The following is a 16,188-nucleotide window of genomic DNA, read 5'->3' on the forward strand; positions in this document are numbered from 1 at the left end:
CGGTACCAACAAAACATATTAAATTTGTTTTCTATGAAGAACAACAAATAATTGCACACAAGCATCCAAATTTCATAATGTTGACAACTATAATGAGAAAAACTTGAAAGCTGTGAGCATAAACCACAGATCTACAAGATCCATTCTATGAGCAGCATCTGCTGGCAAACATGAAATGTTAATAGTTGGTCGCCTTCCTGTCCAATATCCACCATGACAATGCAATCGTGTGTAATTACAGAACATTTTATAATAAATAATGAGAGACATCTTGATTAGGTAATATTTGCTCTGCCTCTTTTATTCATCTTCCTATATATGGCTGGTGCTTAGGGAATGACTCAACATCTTCCCATCTTAGCTTCTTTACAGTAATCGATTCTTTTCTTAAGTAAAAATGGATCACCATTATCAGTCTAACAGTTTCCCGTCCAAATCTCATCCAAGAGCTGAAGATTTTGAAGAGCATTTTATCAGGCTAAAGAGCTCAGCAGAAGCGACATCTTCATCAGTTCTTCTGTTTTCAGAAACTTGGATAGTCTAAACAATTTGCATGAAAACATCAGTAACTTGATACGGTTAGCTTTCAGCGGGAACAAGGCAAAGTTTGAGCTCTTGAGTTGCTTGTTAAATCTATGAGGCTGCTGGATAGTTGTGGCATTGACAAGGACATCACGGCACTTGTGAAGGAATCAGTTCAAGAACTCGAATCCTCTCTCAGAACGAGTAGAGATGAAACTGTTATGGCACATGATATCATGGCACCAAGAAGGAAAGTCTATAAAAGGATCAAAAAGTGCATCAAGAACATGAAGGGCTCCAAGCAACTTTCTCCAAATGCAGTTCTGTACAAGGACCAAGATCTTAAAACCATCACATGCAAATTGAAAGAAACTAAGGCAATTGGCTTCTCAATATTCAAGTCTATGATGATGCTCATGTCGAGGGAAAAGGCAATCTCAAAACCAAGAGGCTGGTCACTGGTTTCAAAATTTATGGTCAAAACACATACATTTTGGGATGAGCCAAGAAAAGGAAGTTCACGTCTTTGACGTTTTGAACATTCACAAGTCAGCTTAAATGCATGGATGCTGTTGATGTGCCAGATGTTCTGAAGCAATTGAAAGCATTAGAAATGGTTATTTAGGAAATAGAAGAAGGGCTAGAATCTTTGTTCAGGAATCTAGTCAAAGAAAGAGTTTCTCTTGTTAATGCTCTCAGCCACTAGGCTGCACCATCAGAACTGTTTGTGCATTCTATGTAGTGAGCAGTGCCTGGAGACGCATACTCACCTATTTATTCAGTGCTCATATTCATGTTGTTTGAGAACATATTGAGGATCCCTTGGCCTTACTCAGACTGGCAGCAAGCAATTCAATGGGCAGCAAGACAGAGGAGGACCAAGTATCTCATTTCAGCTTCATATTGTGCTATTCTTGCATCGGTCGTCTATCACATTTGGCTAGAATTAACCAGCATAGATTCCAGAATGGCTAGAATGTAAACCCAAAAAGAAATGCTCTCAGCCACTAAGCCTCGTTTGGCTTGTGCTCATTTTTTACTTTTTAACAACATACAGAGTTGTACACTTCTGTAAATGATATATCAAAATATTGATACTTATACTTAAAAAAATTTTTTCGTCTACTAGTTCAGTTTATAGATGTTCACTCCATTTCAAAATATCTCCCTCTATCCAATGTAAAATTGTCTGCCACACTCTCCAGGGCTTCGACTTTCCGTATGGCTATGGTAATCTTTGGTAACTTGCAAAATCCATTTTTTATTCTGTTTAGTAATCAATGTATCGTTTTACTGTACATCACAATGAATTGATGACTTCCGCTTATGTTTCTAACCTAAATAAGTAGCAGTATGCTGTGTGGAATTAATATCAATTTTTCAGTTAAACAAGAAGATTTTGAAATAGTTCAATAGAAATCCTGTTAAATTTGAATGACAGCATCCAATTAAGAATATTATCAGATGAATATATGGCATCTATATATGTTTTGATCAGTTTATGCCAGCAATGAGCCGTCAAGTACAACAGATTACAACTTTCTGTTTGTTCATCTAGGTGAACTCCATAATGTACCGTAAAAGTTTACCTCAAGTTCACTTGTAAAGAGCGTGCTTCATTATGACTAATAGTAAAAAGAACTAGTTCATGATATGATAGTGTAATAGTGTGGTAAGTAATTTATCATTTTAATGTTAGGGTGTCAAGAATCCACCAATTTTATTTTTTGTTAATGACTGATAAATTAATGGATAAACACGAATCACCATTTTCCAGGATCTTAATGTGTATTTTAGCAATTAACTCCCCTAGAAGGCCATAAAGAACACGTTTTGTCAATGCACAAGCGTATTTGTATATACTTTCATAATTGCCTGAAGATCAGAAACCTCCAGTTTTGAAATTAGTTTTATTCCCAGCTCTAGCTGTTGGGAGACATTACTGCTTAGGCTCATAAAATAGCTCTATGAATTATCAGTTGATTATGTCATATTCATGGCTGTCAAGATTCGTCATGCTTCAAGATTAGCAGTTATAATTTGAGTTTTTCGTTTTCAATTGTTTAAGATCAGGGGACATGGAACTCGTGCTCAACCATTTTCATTTCTATCTTTTCACCAGTTATGAGACATTGTAGGTGGAATATATTCCTTTTGTCTTCTTTTTCTATCTCCACATATATAGAAGGTGCTGAGGGACGGCTACAACCATTTCAACATCTTTCTCAATACTCTGTAGTCTATATTCACCCTAAAGAGCTCGTTTTGATAGAAAAAGAATGGCTGCTCTCCACTCTCGATCAAACAGTTTTCCTTCCCAATCTCATCCAGTAATGGATATTGTTGAAGATCAATTGTGCAGGCTAAAGTCCTCAGAAGCTGCATCAACATCGGCCACTTCTATATGTGCAAACTTGGCTAGCCTCAGAGATTTTCATGAAGGGATTAATAATCTGATTCAGATGCCTTCAGTCCAGACATCCCTCTCCAATGAACAAGATGAGAATTGGATAAATGAGTTGCTGGAGGGATCACTCAGGCTGGTGGATCTTTGTGGATTTTCTCGAGAAGTCGTGTCCTCAACCAAGGAATCTGTTCAAGATTTTGAATCATCTATCAGGAGGCATAAAGGTGAAACAGCCAAAGCAATGGACATGAGTGTTTATGTGGCCTCAAGAAAGAAGATCAATAAAATGGTAAACATGTGGATCAAGAATTTGAAGGGCTTCAACCAAAACTCTACAGCACTTTCGGACAAAGATTATGATCTTAAAGCCATCGGGACAATGCTGAAAGAGACAGAGGCCCTTGCTTTTTTGATCTTAAAGTCTGTATTGATACTCATGGCTGAGGAAAAGGAAAGATCAAAGCAAAGAAGTTGGTCATTGCTTTCCAAGTTCACTCCAGGCAGCCGTGTACATTCTGAGGTCCAGCAAGAAGCTGGTTTGGAGAACTTTTGTTCCTTTAACATCTTCAAATCACTAAAAAGCATGGACAACATGGCTTTGCAAAACACACTGAAAGCATCAGAGATGACCATTGAGAAACTTGAAGAGGGAGTGGAAGCCTTATTTAGGAGTCTAGTCAAGACTAGAGCTTCTCTTCTTAATGTTCTCAGCCATTAGCTGCTTTGGCCAATTTTTGAATCTTACAGATGTATATATATTACTGTAAATGACATAAAAAATGAATACTGATACTTCGCTATTTACACAATTCAGTGTGTAAAATCTTAGCCCAAAATGATTTCTATGTCTTTCCATCTAGATTAAGCTAAACCTTAGACACAGGCTCTATTAGTAATTTGCTAGGTGATAATACAATTAAGCAGTAACAAGATGATAATTGATCATGTCTACTGTCTCGAGCTAAGCCTTGAAGATGCTACTTGTACCAAAAGTTCTCCTGTGTTCTCTTACCTTTGTTGAACAGTAATATGTTGGTCCAGATGCCTAAATTCTATACAGCCAATGATGTATTCTCTGTCCCTACAAAAAGAACTGCAGATCAGTATATCATCCAATTTTAATCTAAATTATTTGTCATCCCAAAAAGAAACCCCTCACCGTTTCAGGTGTGGCATCTTCATAAACGGTCAACTACTTTGTGGGTTGTCCTAATCCGTTGTGGTTTGCCTCCGTCGTAGATCTCTCTGCCATTTTTCTTGCCATCAAGTTGCATGTGAGTCAACGGAACAGGTTACATGGCAGATGGCTGGTCACGGTATCCACGTGGCTGCTGACTGTGTGACGCATGTCATGTGAGTCATCATCATGTGTCAACCCTGGTTGCCGAATAATCCTTACAGTCCACATGGCAGATACCATTGTTAAAGGTGAGGTTTGAGTCATTAGCTAATGTTATGCTGCTGACTTAACAAGTTGCTGAATTGGCTGCCAGCTGGTGGATCTACGTGGCTTTTGAGAGTTACCTAGCCACTGGACTTGTATTTAGTCTACGTGGTCTGCTTTAAGACACGTGCCATCTGAATCAGCATACTCTGCCACCTGGATGGTGAATTGATCTCAGGATCAACATGGATGACGCTTTCTTGACATGTAGCATATAATGAACCAGCAGATCATTTTTACATGGCAGCATCCTAAGAAGGAGACACATGTACCTGGCTCAGTATCCTCGATCAACGTAGCTGATGTAGGTCTTGCATGGCAGCTGAGTTTGCGGCACATCCTCTCCATGCAGCATCTGAGTTGGCATACTTCTTATGTGGCTGCTGAGCCTCTGTCAGCATGGTATCTGAGTCAGAGCATTTAGTCCTATGGGGATGCTTGGTTGCCATTTGTTTCTACTAGGTGGCTGAGTTAGCGACATATGAATCACGGGCACCTTGACCTTCCACGTGGCTGCTGAGTTGGCATAAAAACATGCATCAACGATGAACCAAAGGTAAGAACTTGGAAGTTAGAAGCTAGTGCTACTAACCGTAAACTGTGAATTTTCTCCATTCCAATCAAGTCCTGAAACCCTGGAATGATTTATTCAGCAACTTTCTTGCCATGTAATATTGATTAGCATAGTCATCCTCATCTCGTTCCCTGTCCTTTCATCTGTGTTGGGTGACTCCAGTTCCTACAAACCTTCCTTGATCTCTCAGAAAACCTCTTCAATGGCACTGCAGTAGTCCAACAACCTGAGAAATTCAGAAGAAAAATTTCTGACCATCTGCTGTTTCTTTTATAGGATTAGGCAGCTCAAGCAAATACAAGTAACTGGTGCTGTGTAGTTTTGATGCGCGTATGCAGAGTACTTTAGGCCCTATAACTGATCCTTTTTCAGCACCTATTAAATAATTCTAATGGTTCATTTCCAACATCTTATATTGGAATGTCAAAAAAATTTTCGTGTTCACCACCCATTGGAAACAGAATTCTGTACGAATTAATTATTACAGATCAGATGTTTAAGATGGACAGATAAAGTAAAAATGTTTTGAATTGAAGCTTTCTGCACTGAACTGTATAGATAAATTATAAGTATAGGTCCATTTCCGGTGTCATTTACAGAAGTATGTATACAACAGTATGGTGTCAAAAAAGCACCAGCCAGAGAGACTAATGGCTGAGAACATTAAGAAGAGAAACTCTAGTTTCGACTAAACTCCTGAACAAGGCTTCTAATCCATCTTCAAGTTCCTGGATGGTCATTTCTGTTGCTTTCAGTTGCTTCAATGTGATCTCGTGTATGCCTTTGCTTGACTTGTGCATGTTCAAGGAAAACAAGTCCTCAGCACCATTTTCTTGTTCTATCTCATAATGTACTCGTTTGGTCTGAACGAACTTGGAAAGAAATGACCAATTTCTTTGCTTTGATCCTTCCTTTTCCCTGCCAAGAGTATCAACAGAGATATTAGGGCCGAGAAATTGAGGGACTGTTTCTTTGAGCATCATCCCAATGGTTGGGAGTGCTGTAGAACTTTGGTTGAAGCTCTTCAAATTCTTGATGCATTTGTTGACCATCTTATTCATCTTCTTTCTTGAGGCCACATAAGTATTGATTCGATCATTCATCGCTGTTTCACCTCTATTTCTCCTGATGGAGGATTCAAGAGCCTCAATGAATTCCTTGGTCGACCACACCAGATCTCTAGAAAATCCACAAAAGATCGACAAGCCTGAGAGATTCCTCGAGCAACTCATTTATCCAATTTTCCGCTTGTTCCTGGGAAAGGGCTTGTTGGATTGGAGGAGTCTGAATCAGATTATTGATGCTCTCATGTAAATCTCTGAGGCTGACCAGGTTTGCACATACAGAAGCGACTGATGTTGATGCGGCTTCAGATGACTTTAGCCTGCACATATGATCTTCAACACTATCAATCACTGGATGGGAGACTGTTTGATCGAGAGTTTTCTTTTCTTTTATTTGTTTTTGGTGACAAAAACATAATAAAACATAGGCTGTTTTGATGACAGAAACATAAATAATATCACATATATTTTATGACTAACTATAATAAAAAGTTTTCATTTCTTTTCTTTGTTTTGGGACGGCAGTGTTTACTCCGTATGCTGAATAGAGTTCAAAAGTATCCCATTTGTAAGTAAAGTAGTGGTAGAAGTATATAAAAAAAATTCCCAACAAACAATCCATTTGAGTTTCAATGATGTACCAACTTGTATATAATGTTGAGTTGAGTTGATTTTGATATGTTCTGGAAGTTAATAAAGCATTAAATATAAAGCTTGAAATTGGTTTTGAATCAAAATTTTCATTTCTCTGGTTAAGAAACAAGCCAGACCCGTTGGAGCAGGCAACAATTTCTCACATAGTACAAAGAAGTCCAAAGTACCAAATACACTTGATTCTTATTTACAATAAAGATGGTCGCTGATTTCTTCGAGCTCATACTTCGATCTACTTGAACCCAATCGACATGAAAACTGGTGTAAAAGGTTCACACTCCAAATCAGCGAGTAAACATGAAAACTAGTGCAAGATCATCTCCACCAGCATTAAGTTGTTAACTGAAAGAACAAACAAGGATAGAATCAACAATTAAAGAGAAAAACATGCAATATAATGACGTGCAATAACAACTTACATAAATAACATCTTTCTCTCTAAGAACTATGCGAGAATTTAAAGGTTGAAATAGAAAATTCAAACACTCAACTATTTCATATTGGCTACTTAAAAACGAGTGCAACTTTGGCACCATATAAAACCACATGATAACCTATATATCTATCTATTTCTCTTAGCCATTTTCTAGCCAAAAAAGCAACATTTGTCCTTATCAATTTCTTCTTTATCAATTTTTCCCATATTAGAAATCATGAAAAGTTGAAACCATTGCAATTTGCTCTGTATAATTCAAACCCAAAAGTGTCTGATTTCTATGAAACCCTCACGTTCTCAACATTCTAATTTGGAAACGATAGAATCACTAGTTTTGGGACCGCTTTAAATATGACGGACGCAAGACAGTTTGGATTTGAGGCCTAAATGAGAAATAACCCTCCATTATTTTTGTTTGTTTATTCTCGGTTTGTTCATTATGTTAGGTTTTGTTCTCATGTTACTTTCTAAAAACTTTTTGTTTGTCATACATTTAAGATTCTTGTACAAATTTTACAAAAACACCATATTCGTTCATGTCATCAACATCTTAACTTTGCAGGTGTATCTAAGAATTGGTGGAAATTCTATAGCATACAACACAAATTAGTTCATTCGTGAACTTAAAAAATAAAATATCATATAGTAAATTGCACAACGGTTCTAGATGTCAATCTCATTATTCGTTTTAAAATTACTGGTAAAAATTTTTTAAAAGAATTTTTAAAATTACTGGTAAAAATTTCTTAAAAGAAGTTTCAATAGAGTAATCATTTATAAAAAAAAAAGTTAATAATTTACTTTTTTGGAAATCTAGACAAAGATGGCGATCAATGCTATTTGACCAGAAATAATAAACTGAATGCTTCTCAAAATGTTTCAAAAATTGTTTTAATAAACTGAATGCTTCTCAAAATGTTTCAAAAATTGTTTCAAAGTCTGTTACTTTTATAAAAATAAAATTCAACAAAATATTTCACTTAAAGTCCAAACATATGACTTTTCATGCTTTCACCCAAAAATAACTAAATGATTTCATCTGTTGCTAATCAAAATATTTTGTTAATTAGTCTTCAATATTTGTAAGTGCACTTCAAGCTTCAAGCTCATTCTGAAAATATGAGTTTATTGTAAAACATTTAACAAGAAAAATAAATTTTTAAGTAAAAGATAAAAACTGATTTTGGGAACATGAATTGAAAACAAAAGAACATTTGACAAGGAAAACAAATCTTTAAGTGGAAAAAAACCAATTTCCAATAATATTATTTAAAAGTAAAAATTAAAAAGTTTTTCAAACACTATTTAAGATATAAAAACTATGTGTTCCTAGAAAACCATTTATCAACTCATGAAATTTCAATATTCACAAAAGATTTATCAAGTCCTCTTGAAAAGGAAATTTAAATTGGCATCTAGACAACCGTTTGGCATTTTAGCATAGAATTAAATCCTCAAAGTTCACAAATAAAATAATTCATGATTGTATGATATAGATTTTTCAACAAATTTTTCTATGAATGTAAGTTATATATATATATATATATATATATATATTAGTAAGTGATATATATATATGAGAGAAAGAAAAAAAATTGAGGGTGGGCCCACCAGCCCACCGCCTCTCCTCTTTCTGTTATTTTGTTGTTTTTAATCAAGACACACACACATAATTGCAAATTACAATTCGGTCTTGGCAGAAAAAAATTGAAAACAGAGGATACGGGGTGAGGTGAAAGGACCGACAATTAGCGATTGAGTAAAAAGAAACGTTGTGAGGTTGAGGTAAGTAAATAATTAGCATTCTCTATATATGCTTTCTGTATTTGTGGTTTTACTGTTATATGAATTTGTGGTTAATGCTGCCATTGATTTGTCTGAAAGTATATAAGTGATGAATGATTTGATTTGATTGTCGATATTGTGTACGTGGAATGAGGAAATACGTTGAAATATTATGTTTGTTGTTTGATGTATTGTGGGTGTCTGAAAATGAGAATGTAATGATATATTGTTTTACGTTACTAGTTGCTTACAAGAATGGTGATATGTGGAAATAAGGGAGTGGTGGAAATTGAATATAATTGTGGCGTGAATACCCCTTGATGTGTTGAAAAGCCTATAAGGCGAAATGAAATGAAAAGAGCTTTGATGCGATATGAGAAAGAAATGAAATGAAAAGAGTTTTGATGCGATATGAAAAAGATGTGATGTGAAAAGAACTATGATGCGAATAAAAAAGCTATGATGCGAATTGAAAGAGCTATGATGCGAAATGAGATTGATGAGCCGACTGTCAAGGGGATTCACTTAAATTTATATAACGGTGAGATTGAGTTGACGGGAAAAACACGATATCACCTTCTGGTAAGCAAATTGGGAAAAAAGGAAGTTTAATTAATTATTTTATTGTTAGACAACTATGTGGTGTACTACAATTGATTATGTTGGAGTTAAATTGACTGTAATCCATGCATGTTGCCTACTTGTCATGTTTGGGCTGTGTTTGATGTACATATATAGATAGGGCTGATTATTTACTTACTGAGTGGCAGGCTTACCCCTCTGTTGACATTTTCTTTCAGGAGTAAACTTTGAGGTATCTGACTGTTGAAAAATAGGTCTATGCACTATACTAAGTCAGGTCGGGCCAGTATGCTGTTTCTCCTTTTTGTCAGCTAGAGTACAAATCTTATTTTGTTTGTATAAAGAGAACGTAGGAGTGGAGATTAACTGTGGTGGACTACTCGTGGTGTTTGATTTGTATATATGATGTTGTGGGTTGATTATGTTGTTATGACGTTGGGGTTACGTATTCATATGGATTAAATTATTATGTGCATTTATATTTATAAACACAGAGATTGCTATAAGTATGACGTTTAGGGTAGATATAGCCCTTGTAGCGAAGGGGGTGCTAGACATGAACCAATATGGATTTTGCAAATCCATACAAGAATGTCAAATGTATTAAAAACAAAAAATTTAAAGGCAAGCGCATGAAAAAAAAACTCAAACACAATAAATGAACCAAGAATAAATTAACAAAAAGAGAGGAGAGTTTATTCTCCAATTTAGGTCTCAACCCTATCCTTGCATCCTTCACATTTCGAACAGCCACAAAAATCCATAATTCTTTTCTTTCCAAATGAGAATGGTGATTGCGTGGCTTTTCAAAGAAATCAAAGCAGTAAAATATTGGGTTCGAATCATACAAAGTATAAAATCAATGGTTCAACCTTTTTTATTTCAAAATATGGAAGAAAATTTGACAAAAGAGAACTAATAAGGGCACCGGTTACTTTTGAGTTAGAAACTTGAAGAGAGGAATATGAAGATAAGTAGGCCACCATTAGGTTCTAAAATGTCGTCAAAAAGCACACTTTCGCAGCCAACATAGGTTGATCATTTAAATCCTACTTAACCTTTTTATTCACACACAATCCTTATCGAGACGGGCTATCTACTTTACACGAAATTGGCAAACCAAATTCAAACTCCAGTCCTCTCTCTTGTAAAAGACAAGTATGAATCACATCTACCAACTAACATGCTTCACTTGTAAAATCAAATGAATGCATGTTACATGCATAACTGAAAAATGATATATCAAGTACAGTGTTTTATAGTTGTATGCTACATGTGTTGAGGCTAAAGAAAATCACATGGCACCTCCACAAGTTTATTTTAATTGCACTAGCAATAGATATTCGATATACGATGACCAACTGGAATAAATATGGGTAAGGGGCCAATTAGTTGACCGCGTTGCTATGCATAAAATGTATAGTATAGTGCTTTCAACAAATCCTGCTAAATTACCAGTAACAACACTTCTCCAAGAGACTATAAATAATATGACATATATTCTTTGCAATATGACAGAATTATGAAGGCACGAAAGAAAACAACACAGATACATCATTGTGGCATGCTCTATTTTAAAGGCACAAAATCAGATACTGCATAAACCAAGACACCTTGCTAGATGGTAGTTAAGAGAAAATATCATGTTGGTCCATGAAATGGTTAAGGAAGTTTCCTCATAGTCCCAAGAGAATACTAAGATACTTAAAATCAAGCTTAAATAAGAGTACGAGAGAGTGGATGGATGACACTTAGATTTCAGTAAATCACGTATGCACATTAAGAGAGGAGATAGGTAAATTGATGGAAAACATAATGTTGCTGCTCCTAAAGTAGATGCACAGTCACAGATCAAAGTGAACATATACATGGCTTCTCATTACTTTCAAGCAGTTGTCTTACTCTAAAATTGTGTAATTGACAACACAAGTAACTTGCTCGTATAGCTCCATACCTTAACAGTGGAACCAAAACGTTCACCAAAGTCCTACGTGAACCAAGGATCATTGGCAGCAATTTCCAGAAAACTTGAAAAGGTATCACTAACCTTTTACAGAGATAGTTAATCATTTCCAAAAAAACCTTTTCTAAAGAGCTTGTAAATGTACATATGATTCTTTAACATTAATGCAGATAACCTTTTCCAAAGAAAGAAAATCAATTCCCGCACAATTTTGCATGCATTTATATTATATAACTTCCAGCAAAGAACTTTTCCGAAACAGAACATGCCACATTTATATTATTGCTAACTAACCAAAATGACAATCCAAATCAAAGCCAATAAGGCCCTCATGGCAGATTTGGAGAAACAAAGTGACTATATCATTAAACTCATTACAATCTGGAAAAAAAAAATTTGCAATTAACACAAGCATTACTCAAGGAACATGCAAAAGACCAACATATTCACCAAAGGAATGCCAATAATCTCATGGATTCCAGTCTAAAAGCCAGAAGGAATCTCTCGTGAAAGCATTCAAAAGCATTAAATTACACTATAAGATGGGAAAAGACCACCAAATCAGACCCAAGAAGAAAACAATATAAAGACCACATATATGCATCGCTAAAGCAAAATGATAGAAGAATAACTAGAAATGTACAATGAATTTGGAAGACACACGGGATGCAAGTGGAATAAGCAAAGTGACGTCTGGTTTAAGAAAGAAGCCTCGAAGATGTGGACATACCAATAACACATAAACATGACCAGTTTATTAGTTCAGAAAAAATATATTAATATCCTTTGGGAAGAAACACAAAGAATGAGTGATATGAGGGCAGAAAAGACGAGTGTGAATTTTCTCCTCTTTTTATCTCCATGCCATAACTGATAATAGGTAAACAAGCAAAACTCATACCAAGTACTTTATCGCAACCAAAATCACAACAACATCACCACATAATATAATCAAATGAAAAAACAACCATACCCAAAGGAAAGAGCCCTGAGACTCTCCAATGATGGGAGACGTCTTGGCTATTCTCCTCACAAGTTGTGAACCAACATCAATGTCTCCGCTGGCATGCTTCACTTGTAGAATCAAATGAATGCATTTTACACGTATAACTGAAAAATGATATATCAAGTACGGTGTTTTATAGTTGTATGCTACATGTGTTGAGGCTAAAGAAAATTACATGGCGCCGCTACAATCATTTCAAATGGTCCAGTTTATTTTAATGGCACTAGCAATAGATATTCGATATACGATGACCAACTGATATAAAAATGGATAAGAGACCAATTAGTTGACCGCGTTGCTATGCATCAAAAGTATAGTATAGTGCTTTTAACACATCCTGCTAAATTACCAGTAACAACACTTCTCTAAACGACTTTAAATAATATGACACATATTCTTTGCATTAAGACAAATTTATGAAGGTATGAAAGAAAACAACACAGATACATCATTGTGGTATGCTCTAATTTAAAGGCATAAAATCAGATACTGCATAACGAAGACACCTTGCTAGATGGTACTTAAGAGAAAATATATGCTGCTCCATTAAATGGTTTAGGAAGTTTCCTCACAGTCCCAAAAGAATACTAAGATACTTACAATCAAGCTTAAAATAAGAGTACGAGAGAGTGCATGGATGGCACTTAGATTTCGGTGAATTACGTATACACATTAAGAGAGGAGATAGGTAAATTGATGAAAAAGTTACCAATTTATACATGGTTCCAGACAGAAAAGTTCTTTTCAAAGTAACAATTCATCCTGTTTTCCTGGCAATTCTATTTTCTTAGAAAGAACAGACTCTATTCCTTTGTTGATGTTGTGCCAATTTTAAACTCAACAGGGTTCCAGTCCCTTAGCTGAACTTTGATAAATTGAATTATAGAACAACGCCACCAAATGACCTTAATGACAATCAACTATTAGCTTCCTTGTAATTCAGCAAGAATGATATTGAAAATCAGTAACTGAGTATCTGGAAACAATCTGGCTGTAACTTATCACATATCTAATGCAAAAAGCTGTCAGTATTCTCTGTGTTCATCCTCATAGATTAAAAAATGATAACATTTTCCGACCTGTCAAAGGAGAAAATATGCCAAACAGGAGTAAGCATCCTACCCATGCGTGCCTATAAAATCAGCAAACACAACTCGTTAAGCTGATATCATGAGCTCATCAATATGCAGAGGGGGTTGGAAAAACCGAAAACATATTCTCTCCCTGTCATGCCATTTAATTTATATATTTGCTTCATGATAACTAAACCATGTGCCTGTCAAGGTTCCACTCTCTCCACCTGTAGAGAGCAATTAATTAAGAGAAAAGAAGAGACTAGTCATGACAAGTTGACAACCAAACAACAAGGGCTGTGATTCCTCTGGTTTTCCCAACTACATCTTATATAAATAAACATGCATGAAGTTTGCTTTCAACATTATTGAAGCCAAGACTCTGTATGTGCAATTGGCTGATTCCAATGCAAACAAAAATTAGCAACAAGACAACAATTTTCTATCTGCTTTGCTTCTGCACCTAATCCTTTTTCTCTGCATGTTATATTTCTGAAGTAATAAATATAGTAAATTAAAGTATAAATTTATTGAAAAGTTATCTTACAACTTAAGTATATTCAGGTATCTTCATGATCATTTGGTTTAAACAGTAGCTCTTTAATTGAATAAAAGCAATTAACTTGATTGTTAACTTCAACACTGTTATGAAAAGTTTAATTGTTTGAAATATGATTTATAAAAAGTACATATAAGTGGGATGATATTATAACATTAAATTTATTATGAAAATGAATGTTAACAAGTGAAAACGTTGGAAATTTGTCAAATTTCAATTTTCCTTGTATTTCAAAGTTTTAGTTCGATTTTTCCAAATGTGCAGATCCAGCAATCTGTTAGAGTATAAATGATCTTTAATACGCTCTATGCTTTCCAATTCAAAACTGAAGGTCTTGCTAGTATACAAAGATCAATGAATTTAGGTAGACAGATGGATTCATGGAAATTTTGGTTCAAGATTTGTATATAGAACTGTATCAGTATCCTCTTTTTGATATTTACAGTAGTGTGGTAAAAATGTTAAAATATCAGCAGAAGCCAAGAAGGGCTAGTGGCTGAGAACATTAAGAAGAGAAACTCTAGTTTTCACTAAACTCCTAAATAAGGCTTCCAATCCCTCATCAAGTTCCTGGATGCTCATTTCTGCTGATTTCAACTGCTTCAATGTAATATTGTCCATCCCTTTTCTGGACCTGTGGATGTTCAAGGAGCACAAGGCCTCAGCAGCAGTTTCTTGCTCTACCTCAGAATGTACTCGTTTGGTTTGAGCAAACTTGGAAATCAACGACCAACTTCTTTGCTTTGATCCTTCCTTCTCCCCGAACAAGAGCATCAATACAGATTTTAGGACTGAGAAATCAAGGGCCTCTATTTCTTTTAGCATAGCACCAATTGCTGGGAGTGGTATCGAACTCTGGTTTGAGCTCTTCAAATTCTTGATGCACTTAGTGACCATCTTGTTGATCTTCTTTCTTGAGGCCACATAAGTATTAACGTCGTCTCCTGTGGCCTTTTCACCTCTATTTCTTCTAATGGAGGATTCAAGATCTTGAATGGATCCCTTGGTTGAACAAACCACATCTCTTGAAAATCCACAGAGATCCACGAGCCTCAGAGATTCCTCGAGCAACTCATTTACCCAATTTTCACCTTGTCCCTGTGAAAGGGCTTGTTGGATTGAAGGCATCTGAATCAGATTATTGATGCCTTCATGGAAATCTCTGAGGCTAGCCAAGTTCATGCATATAGAAGTGGCTGATGTTGATGCGGATTCTGATGACTTTAACCTGCATAGATGATCTTCAACACTTTTCATTACTGAATGAGATTGAGATGGAAAACTATTTGATCGAGAGTGGAAAGAAGCCATCTTTTTCTATGAACTCTTTGATGCTGGAATCTACAATTTGTTTCCTGAGAGAAGGTGTTGAGGGCTTGAAGCCATCTCTGTGTCACCAGCATATATAGGAAGATGGAGAAAGAAAACAAAAGGAATCTATTGGACCTTACTATGTCTCACCACTGCTCGGAATTGAATTAAATGTGACTGCGTGCAAAGCCAGTGCTCCCTGAATCTGAAGCAACTGAAGCTGGAAAAATTCAATCAGCAGATCTTGCCTACATTGTATACAATGATCATGCAGCATTAGGAATCTTAACAGCCATTAAGTTGATTTAATAATGTGGCTTCCTTAATAACTGAGGCATATTCAGCTTATAATATGTTTTCTGAAGTAGAGAGAGATGGAAGAAAAACTTAAATTTTATTAAGGTGGTGTTTCTGATCTTCAGACATGGAGAAACATAAAGAATTATGATTAAGAAACATGATTGGTATCAGACGTGTTCCACCAGTAATTTGAAATTCATAGTCCTCGTGGTGAGAAAATTATATAGTATTACTGATTCAGATCATGGAGATGGAATAAATTTACCCATTAATTTCTCAGAGGCATTAGAAAGAAATACCATTTTAAGGTGACACAGCAAAATCAATGGAGAAGGGGTAAAAGAGTTATATACTGATTATCAGAATTATCCTGTTTCTTCGACAGAAGCGTACAACTCAGATAACGGAGAAATTGCACATGAGTTCAGTTAAACACATCTAATGTAGCATGTGCTACACAAACAATTGCTATTTTGTGTCCTCCTTCTAGCTACCGTGATATCAAGTC

General features: G+C 35.6%; 3 protein-coding genes across 3 annotated transcripts; 1 reads left to right on the top strand and 2 right to left on the bottom strand.

Moving 5' to 3' along the window:
* On the top strand, window positions 2,802–3,647 carry LOC105155418. The gene has a single exon (XM_011071292.1). The coding sequence runs from the start codon at window positions 2,802–2,804 to the stop codon at window positions 3,645–3,647; it is 846 nt and encodes a 281-aa protein (XP_011069594.1).
* Window positions 5,595–6,179, bottom strand: LOC105155419. Its single transcript, XM_011071293.1, has one exon. It carries the CDS (start codon window positions 6,177–6,179, stop codon window positions 5,595–5,597), a length of 585 nt encoding a protein of 194 aa, XP_011069595.1.
* On the bottom strand, window positions 14,559–15,380 carry LOC105155420. The gene has a single exon (XM_011071294.1). It carries the CDS (start codon window positions 15,378–15,380, stop codon window positions 14,559–14,561), a length of 822 nt encoding a protein of 273 aa, XP_011069596.1.

This window comes from Sesamum indicum, linkage group LG2 (assembly GCF_000512975.1).
Source record: "Sesamum indicum cultivar Zhongzhi No. 13 linkage group LG2, S_indicum_v1.0, whole genome shotgun sequence".
Lineage (NCBI taxonomy): Eukaryota > Viridiplantae > Streptophyta > Magnoliopsida > Lamiales > Pedaliaceae > Sesamum > Sesamum indicum.

Bases quoted from the DNA above. Each gene is read 5' to 3' on its own strand.
- LOC105155419 (XM_011071293.1), bottom strand. From the start codon at position 6,179: ATGAGTTGCTCGAGGAATCTCTCAGGCTTGTCGATCTTTTGTGGATTT.
- LOC105155418 (XM_011071292.1), top strand. From the start codon at position 2,802: ATGGCTGCTCTCCACTCTCGATCAAACAGTTTTCCTTCCCAATCTCAT.
- LOC105155420 (XM_011071294.1), bottom strand. From the start codon at position 15,380: ATGGCTTCTTTCCACTCTCGATCAAATAGTTTTCCATCTCAATCTCAT.